Raw genomic sequence first — 8,879 nt, forward strand, 5'->3', positions numbered from 1 at the left:
CTTCTCTTCTTCTCTGCTCAGCTCTACCCTCCTGGGTGGGGCAGGGAACCTGGAACTTCCCCTTTTCCTAGGGACCACCCTGTTAAACAACCTTAGTAAAAGTGCATTGCAGGAAGTTTCTAGAATGATTCCTGCCCAATGCTTTTGGATGTGTAAACTAGAAAGCAAGACCAAGGCCCTGTGATGAGGGATTTGTGCTCAGCTCTGTAGGCATCCAGAGTATTATGGGATTATCTGATATAGCACAAAAGATGCACCATGTCACTCACTGGCATGCCCTCAGAAATCATGGTCTCCCAATGGTTTGGAAGAAAACTTTCAAAGGGTGACCGTACATTGTTTCATTCATGTTTAGGTTTTATATCTCTACTGCATGTTTTCTCTCATCCTGAACAACATTTGGACAAGGTAGTGGTACTACCAGAGAATTAGGGAAGTCTCTCTGGCACAGACACAAACAAACCAACTTCTGACTGCACAGAGCCAGCTGGAGAAGCCAGCCCTGCTCTTACACGTGTCTGTGGTCACATTTACTCTTTTCAAGCTCTCAGAGCCACGCTTATTGGGCCTAATATACTCCCACTCTCTCATTCCTTGAGGTTAATACTAAGGAAAATTGAAGGCCACAGAGTGCTGTGTCAGGAGCACTATGTCTCCCAGTTCCAGCATCAACACCCTTCCGGACCAGTGCCCTGTGTTCTCATGTGGTTTAATTAAATTAAACCATGCCAAAGTTTTTTAATCTTAAAAATTTAATATTACATTTTAATTTAAAATTAAATTAAAAAAATTTAGGGGTGGGAATATTTGAGAGAGGAGATGCAGGGGCTTCCCTGGTGGCCTAGGGATTAAGTCTCAGTGCTATCACTGCTGCAGCCTGAATTTGACCCCCCAGCCAGGAAGCTGACCCACATATGGCTCAGACTTCTCCTGTCTTGCCTGCTTCTCTCCTTAGCAGTGTATTTCAGTAAATCCACCTGTCTTCTCCCTACTCTGTCTCTGGTGAATCCTCTCACCCTTCTCCACACTCCACCTCACGCCTTCCATACATCTGGCCTATATACCCCAAATGTAGCAAAAAAAAAATTTTTTTTTAAGATTTATTTATTTATGCATACAGACCTGAGGTACAGACCAGAGATGCAGGGGTGGTGAGAGGCTTCACCAGAGACAGAGTGGGGAGGAGAACAGGCAGATTGACAAAGTACACTATTGAGGGGAGCAGCAGGAGGGTCAGGAGAGGTGTGCTGTGCCATGTGGGTCACCTCGTGCTGAAGTAGCTGCAGCTAGCTTTGTAGTGCTGCACTTTAACCCGTTGTGCCACAGGGAGGACCCTAGCAAAAAACTTTTTTAAAAAGAGAGAGGAGATGCACGCAGAGTAAATAGATCTTTGTTCTCTTGAGAACATTTTGCACCAAGAGGCAAAATGAAGAAATTTGGAGCTGCAAAAGCTGGACTATCTGGGGAGTCACATTTTGAATACTTTAGGAGTTGGCAAAACCCGATGTTGTAACAGAACTTTGAACAATTCTGATTTTTTTCTTATTTTTAGAGGAGACAGTCAGAAGATAGGATCCTGCTAAAAATTGTCCAGAGTCTGATCAGATTAGTATCAGATGAGATGGAGCGTGTGGAGGGTGGAATGGCCATAGACCATTCTGAGTAATGTGTCAACCTGTCTGGCTGCTTTTCCATTTCTAGCTCAGCAACTCTTCCCTCCATGATGAAGTGCATTGAAGAAATCAATGGTGTCGACAAAAGGATCAGCAGGTTCATTCTGCCCATCGGGGCCACCGTGAACATGGATGGAGCGGCCATCTTCCAGTGCGTGGCTGCGGTGTTCATCGCTCAGCTCAACAACGTGGAGCTGAACTCAGGGAAGATCTTCACAATTCTGTAAGTCCACTATTCCTTCTTTTAGCTTGAGGGCTGCACTCAAACTCCAGGTTTCTCTTGTGGTTTACTTTGAAACATCTCTTGAAACCCAGTTGGTTTGGTTGAGATAGGATGGCATGAATTCATTGCTTGGAGAGCACAAATCAGCTGGCAGGATCTAGGGTTATGTGGTTTTAGTTAGCCCACCATGGCTGCCATATTTTGCACGTCCGCGTGCCCACTCCATGCTCTGTGTGATGGTTGACTTGCTCTGCCACTCCCTAGAGTGACGGCCACAGCATCCAGTGTTGGAGCAGCTGGAGTGCCCGCTGGAGGGGTCATCACCATCGCCATTATCCTGGAGGCCATTGGGCTGCCCACGCATGACCTCTCTCTGATCTTGGCCGTGGACTGGATTGTGTAAGTAGCAAGCCCTATGGGCACTGAAAAATAGGTCTCTATTGAGTCTCCCAGAAGCCTTGCTAGGTCTGCGGCATGCAGAGAAATGTAAAGTATGTCCCCTGCCCTGTGAAGCCGTCTAGAGTCAAGTTGGAAAGACAAGTTTTAGTGCAAAGAAAATTAAACCTTATCACAGCCAAAGATGTATGAACATACATGAATGACCATAAGCAAGACCTAGACGGGGGTCCCTGGTGCAGGGCCAAGAGCAGGGGTGGAAGGGACTATGGAGGTCGTTGACTTAATGGGACAAAAGCCATTAGAATAGTGAGCCTTCAGGGATGATTTTCCTTAGTTGAAAACATCTAAAAGGTGGTTTCTGCAAAAGGAGAGATGACCCCAGCTAGTGTAGTCATGCCTTGGGCTCAGGCGAACAGCTGGGAAAGAGGCTTCTGGGTGTTGATTCCTTAAGTCACATAACACCTTTCTCAGGTATAAACAGTACTTGCTTTAAAGGGAAATTCAGCCAAGGTATTTTTGGTGGGACAAGAGAGCATAGGGATAAGAAGTCAAGCTGCCTGGGTCCAAATCCTGCCACTCACCAGTAAGTGGCTGTACCTTTATCTGTGCATCTATCCAGTGAGAACAATAACAGAACATAGACCAGAGCTAGAGTAAAGATTAAATCAGTATCACATGTGCAGCACATAAGAGAACCACAGGCACATGGAAAGCATTTAGTCAACACTTGTAAGAAATCACTGCTGACCAGCTAGTCAGAGGCATGAGGTGACCCAGGGACTGGAGCCCAGCATGGCCTTCTGACTCTCCCATTATGACTGGGAACGGTGGTCTCCAACCTTTATTTTTTTTAAGCCTTGGATACTTGAAGGGGCTTCTCAGAATCCTTAAAGCTCTTTAGAAGAATGAGTATAAAATGTGTAACAAGACTTTAGGATGCCCCGACAACTAACTCACTGAGGAAGCTCTGGCCCTAAGTTGGTGAATTGGACAGAACCAAAGCAGAGTGTCAGCCCACTCTCCCTCCTTGCCCAGGGGTCTCCCCGGCATGGAGAATTCTGCATCTAATAAGAGAGGCACAGCCAGCAAGTCACCCTCTCAGCAGAGACCCAAAGTCACATAAGCACCCCTCCCCCATGCCTTTATCTTCTTTTCAGATTATATAACAATTGACTTAATACAGGCCAATTAGAAAGAGAGAAGAACAAACTTAAGTAAATATATGTGGGGAGTCTACAAAGAAATAGATTACAAAGACAATGAAGCAAAATGGGGTTATATATCCCAAGCTAAGTAATGGGTTAGGGGTCTGGGATTTCAAAGGGATAAGAAGGCCCTGATTCCAATGACCTCAGGTAAGCCCCCCTCACCCCAACTTTTCAAAATGAACACAGTGCTTCTGAGCTCAAATGGGCAATGATTTTTGGGCTAATCTATGGGAAGACAAGACTCTGGGAAGAGGAGTGCTACTTTCCTTGAGCTGGTTTTGGCCAACAACCTTAGAAAGCATATGCAAATTGACATTCATTAGCAATGCAGTGTTAGTAGGAGGAAAAGAAGGGTTGTCAGTGGAAGAAAGGAAGGATACAAAACTGAGGCTATATTATCTTTTTTGAAAAAGATTTAATTATTTTGCATGTCTATATTATCTTCTCAGTTTTATGTACTTTTTACATGACAGTGTGTATTACACATAAAATACATGCATTGATGTATTTGACTGGGGGCCTCTCAGGTGACACAAGGGGTTGAGTCTCAGCAATGTGAAGCTACCAGCAGCCACTGCAGCACAAATTCAACCCCTTGCCAAGGAGGGACCCACAGGGCACAGCAGACTGCCCCTGTCTGATCCACCGCTCCCCTCAGCAGTGTATTTCAGTCAATTTGTCTATTCTTCTCCCCACTCTGTCTTTGGTGAATCCTCTTACCACCCCATCCCCACACATCTGGCCTACACCCCAGCTCTTGTATGCATAAATAAATCTTTAAAATAAAGAAAGTCAGTTTAGAGTAAAGTAAAGCCGTGAGACCCCTTGCAGCCCATTTGCTAGGAAACAGCAGGCCAGGGTCACCACTTAGGGTCAGTTCAGCCTGCCCCCACCACTGGACACCCATCTGCAGCTGCCACAGCATCAGGGTAACTTTGCCTAATTTTATATCCCCCCAGGGACCGAACCACCACCGTGGTAAATGTAGAGGGGGATGCCCTGGGGGCCGGCATTCTCCACCACCTGAATCAGAAGGCCATGAAGAAAGGGAAGCAGGAACTGAGCGAGGTGAAGGTGGAGGCAGTTCCCAACAGCAAGTCAGAAGAGGAGACATCCCCACTGGTGACACACCAGAATCCCCCCAGGCCTGGAGCCAGCGTCCCAGAACTGGAATCCAAGGAGTCGATTCTGTGATGGAGTTGGGCTATGGGCTTGCCTGCCAGGGGTGCTACACCCTGTGAGTCCAGCTACCAGAAACCAGGCACAGCCTTACCGACTTTATCCTCCTCCTGAGCAATGCTTTGGCCCAGTCACTGTCTTGAGACTTCCTTTTCAGCATGGACGTTGGGCTTCCCAGAGGGAACTGGCTACCGAGAACCAGGACACTCTGACATTTGGCTTGGCCCATGGTCAGGGTGCATCTGCGTGTGCGCCAGGGCTGTTTGAGAACCCACTGCCAAGGCTCAGGAAATAACAGGTTCACCAGGCTTGGTGGTTAAAGCTTGGGAAGATGCAGATGTGTTCTTCATTGCACCGGTCAGCTCTGCATTATGCTTTCCCAGCCAAACGGGGGGTTTGCAGTTATCTGTCACATTTGCCTCTCGAGCCATAGCAATTGGAGGAATTCCCAAATTCTTAGCCTTAACTGGAATTCATTGAGCCAGAACTCAAGGTATTTAGGTTTATGCTTCAGCAAGGTGTGGCTGGTTCATCAGCCTGGCACAGCACATTGTCAAGTTGGATGTACTCCGGATGGTGTCAGCAATGCTGGCTTCTTGGTCAGTGGCGTTCAGTAAAGATTTAAATGCTGAGGTCAAAGGTAGGAGGGGTGAGTGCAGCCTGTTTGGGGGAGGAGGGAGCACCTAGTTGGGACAGGACACATGACACGCAATTAGTCCCTTTCTCGTCTCCTTGCTGGGGAAGCTTTCTGCTCTCACGACCTAAGCTTCTAGCAACACTGTAGCTTGAACCCCATCCGCACTGACTTGGCAATGGGCCAGAGAGGCTGCCTCCTCCAGGGACGGGGCTGTACTGGGTTGATCAAGGTATCACTTAACTAGACCCTCCCTTAAAAAAAGGTGTCAAAACCAAACACAATTTAAAAATCACATGCTACTCGTGGGGTACCCAGGCCCCCAGCCCCCTGGCTTTGGCTGATTTCCATGAACATGGTTTCCTTTCCTGTAGTAATCAGAGTTTAAAACGATAAGCCAGCAGGCCACCTTCCTCCAGATCCCTGCTGATGCGGTTGGGATCCGAAGTGGACGCGCTGCAGGGAAGCCCACTGTCTCAGTGGCCGGGGCAATCGAGGAGGAGACACATGGACATGGCCACGGATCCGCTTGGCCTTCGGATGTGTCTGTGGGTGACCTGCACGGTCCTGAGGCCTCACTTGACCCCATCTGTAAAATGGGGCTGGTGTCACCTGCCTCTTACCTACCTCAGTGGGATTTGGTAAGGCAGACTGAGTGAATCTGAGAAAAGCCCCGCTTCATGTCTTGACGTGAAGTACTGCTACCACCGTGTTCTTAGCTTTTACCGAAGTGATTCCTTTGTCAGGCAGCCCGTCCCCTGGCAGAGACAGCGTCTGTGCACAGGGCTCGTGTTCACTAGCGACTCCCACGGTGCCACTTGTTCTCTCTCTAGTCATTCAACAGACTCAGTGCGGCCTCTCCCTAAGTAAGGTCCTTTAGGTTTTCATAACTCCCTCGCCTCCCACCACGTTTCCGGATATCTGACTTTCCTGTGGCTCCCTGCCCCTTTCCGCTGCCCCCCACCCCACAGGCCACTGAAGCTCCCAGACTTTGAGACTCGCTCATGCATTTGTTTACCCTGTCTCCAAGCATTTGCTGCCACCTAGAAAAAGAACACCCCATTGCAGTGTGTGTGACCCGTTGAGTGAGAATGGCAGACAGGACAGTGCCAGGCAAGCCCCTCCCATGTACCCTCCGTGTGGAGGGTGTGGGAAGAGCTGCTGGGTCAGGGGGAGGTCGGGCGCTCCCACTGCCCTCTCTAACCCCGCTGTGCCACTCCCACCTCGGGTAAAGCCAGGAGTGTCCTCAGGATCTCAGGAGGGACCTGAGCCAAGGGTCCTGGAGACCTGGTAGAGCACTGGCCCACAGGCTTCAGTTTCAAAGAGGAAACCATCACTGTCTGGCTTCAAAGTGCAAATGAACCTTCACTACTTTTTAGAACTCAGTGTACCTTTCTTTCCACCTATCTACGGTATATATGGATGCTTATATTTGTATATATTTATATACATTGTTTCAGCTCCCGTTCAAGCAGGCTTGCGTCTGGGCAGAGGGGAATTGTCAGCTGTGTGGCTTTGGTGTCCTGATTTTCCTGTGTATAAGGTTGCATTTCACAAAATGTGAAAGCTAGATGAGGGCTGGCCAGGAGGATCCAGGACTGTGCTTCGCCTACGTTGGGACTGGAATACAGTAAGGAGGGTAATCTGGAGAAGGGAGCTTCTCTCCCAAGTCCTCACGATGGATGGGCCCCTGCCCCGGATGGTGAGCAGAGGGAGAGAGGTGCCAGTTTCTCCCTATTGTTCAGTCCCTGGGGAGTGGGACCAGGAGTGATGTGACTGGGAAAACCCCACTTCCTCATTTCTGAAGTCGTCCCCTGCCATTCTCTTCCAAGTGTTGCCATTAATACTGTTCATCTCTCACTGTTTTGTATGTGTAACACTTGCCTTAAAATAGCCTCCTAAAAAAGTGAATACAGTATTTCTACTAGGCTCCTTTGTTCTTTCTTTGTTCTTTCTTAGCTTTGAGGTGGCACTTTCTAATGGAACCATCGCTCTTCTAAGGGAGGCCTGGCGGGGACAAACTCCATTGTTTTCCTGCAGTTTTTGCCACTGCAAAAGGGTGGGCCCTTGGGCCCAGTTGCTGTGGGACCCTCGTGGACGCTTCTGTGGACCAGCTCACTATTGGCTCGTGAATGCATTGCTGCTTCAAGGCTTCTCCCAGTTAACATCAGCAGGGCTCCCGAGTGATTTTGCACTTATCTCCAGAGAGCTAAGTCTTGTTAGAACAACTAAGTGGACACCCACTGTAAGCTGAGAGCCAGGCTGGAAGATCGTCTACCCTGTAGAATTACTGACAGAGTTCCCGCAGAAGGCCGCTGCCCAGGCCTATCCCACCAGCACCACCACCACTAACACACCCAGCTCTTTCTTTTCTATAATCATGTTTTAGAGATACCACATACCAGTGCACTTAAGGAATCTAAGAAGTCTCTTAAAGTAGGATTACCCTACAAGCTCACACTGGAAGTTTTGATTTCTAGCCCCTGGGGCTTCTGATGAAATAGCTCCCCATTCTGACCTGGACATTTTCAGCAATTCTTATCACATGAAAATGGTTTTAATTTCTGGCCAAGGTTCAAAAGGACAAAGAGTTTGCACAGATGAAGGGCCTGATGGAGCCTGTTAATGATGACAACTTAGAGTCTCACCCTGGAATGTGGCTGCCTTGTTTCTGTGGTGAAGAGTGTTTGGAGGTTGAGGTTAGTCCCCATACCAAGAGGAACAATTCGTGAACTGCCTTCTCCTAGGAAAGTGCAACGAGCGGGAACTGCTGGGTCACTGGAGCCTGCTCCAGTTCAGTCGGCCAAGGGGCATAACCCAAGGGTGGGGAGGCTGCACTGGCTGCTCCCTCTCCAGGCGCTGCTGCTTGCTTGCAGGATGAGCCCGGCATGTATGTCATCTTGTCGTCTCAGGCTCCTCATTAAAATGGCGGTAATAATTGCACCAACAGCAGGAGCTGGCGTGTGGCAGGTGCTCCGTCAATATTGGCTCTCAAATCAGACAGCAGGGCAAGGAATGTTCCCAACCCACCTGTTGTGTCCCTTAGCATCTAAACGCAGGGAGTATGCTCTGGTTTTACCTTTATCTCCCTTGGAGAAGAGAATCTGTCCCAAGTCCTGGGCCCCTCTATGATCAGTGCCTTGTAATACCCACTATGCATATTTTGAACATTAGTTCCGCAAATATTTGGAACCAGGCTTTTTCACAATTGTCAGTTAACAGTTGTGCTCTGATGTCCCCTCTTCACAAAGTAGATCTCCACACACGCTCTCCTCACTGCAGCTGCAACCCTCAGCTTTGCAGCTCCAGAGGCTTACACTTCCCAGCAAGAATCCCAGCCTTCCAGGCAGGATTCTTTCTCTTGGTCCAAGTCTGACTGCTTATTCATGCTCAAGGAGGCAAAAGGCAGGCGAGGTATGAGAGGTCTGGTCTGCGCCCAATACGTGGGCCCCTTTACTTGGGGTTTTCATTGATAAGTGAGTACCCAGCAGGAACGAAGATCTAAAGTATTGGAAAGACCTTCCCCTTCAAAGGTAGACCGTCATGGGTCCTCGCTGGCCTTT

At 48.6% G+C, this 8,879-nt stretch overlaps 1 protein-coding gene across 1 annotated transcript in view; it reads left to right on the forward strand.

The window, feature by feature from the left end:
• Positions 1-7,234, forward strand: part of SLC1A4 (solute carrier family 1 (glutamate/neutral amino acid transporter), member 4) — a 27,913-nt gene extending 20,679 nt beyond the window's left edge. The window contains exons 6-8 of the mRNA XM_004691453.2: positions 1,702-1,896; positions 2,161-2,295; positions 4,463-7,234. Of these exons, the coding sequence (XP_004691510.2) occupies positions 1,702-1,896; positions 2,161-2,295; positions 4,463-4,697 (565 nt within the window). The 3' untranslated portion in view covers positions 4,698-7,234. The remainder of the gene's footprint in view (positions 1-1,701; positions 1,897-2,160; positions 2,296-4,462) is intronic.
• The last annotated feature ends 1,645 nt before the right edge of the window (positions 7,235-8,879 follow it).

This window comes from Condylura cristata, unplaced genomic scaffold, assembly GCF_000260355.1.
Source record: "Condylura cristata isolate star-nosed mole 26May11 unplaced genomic scaffold, ConCri1.0 scaffold00031, whole genome shotgun sequence".
Classification (NCBI taxonomy): Eukaryota; Metazoa; Chordata; class Mammalia; order Eulipotyphla; family Talpidae; genus Condylura; species Condylura cristata.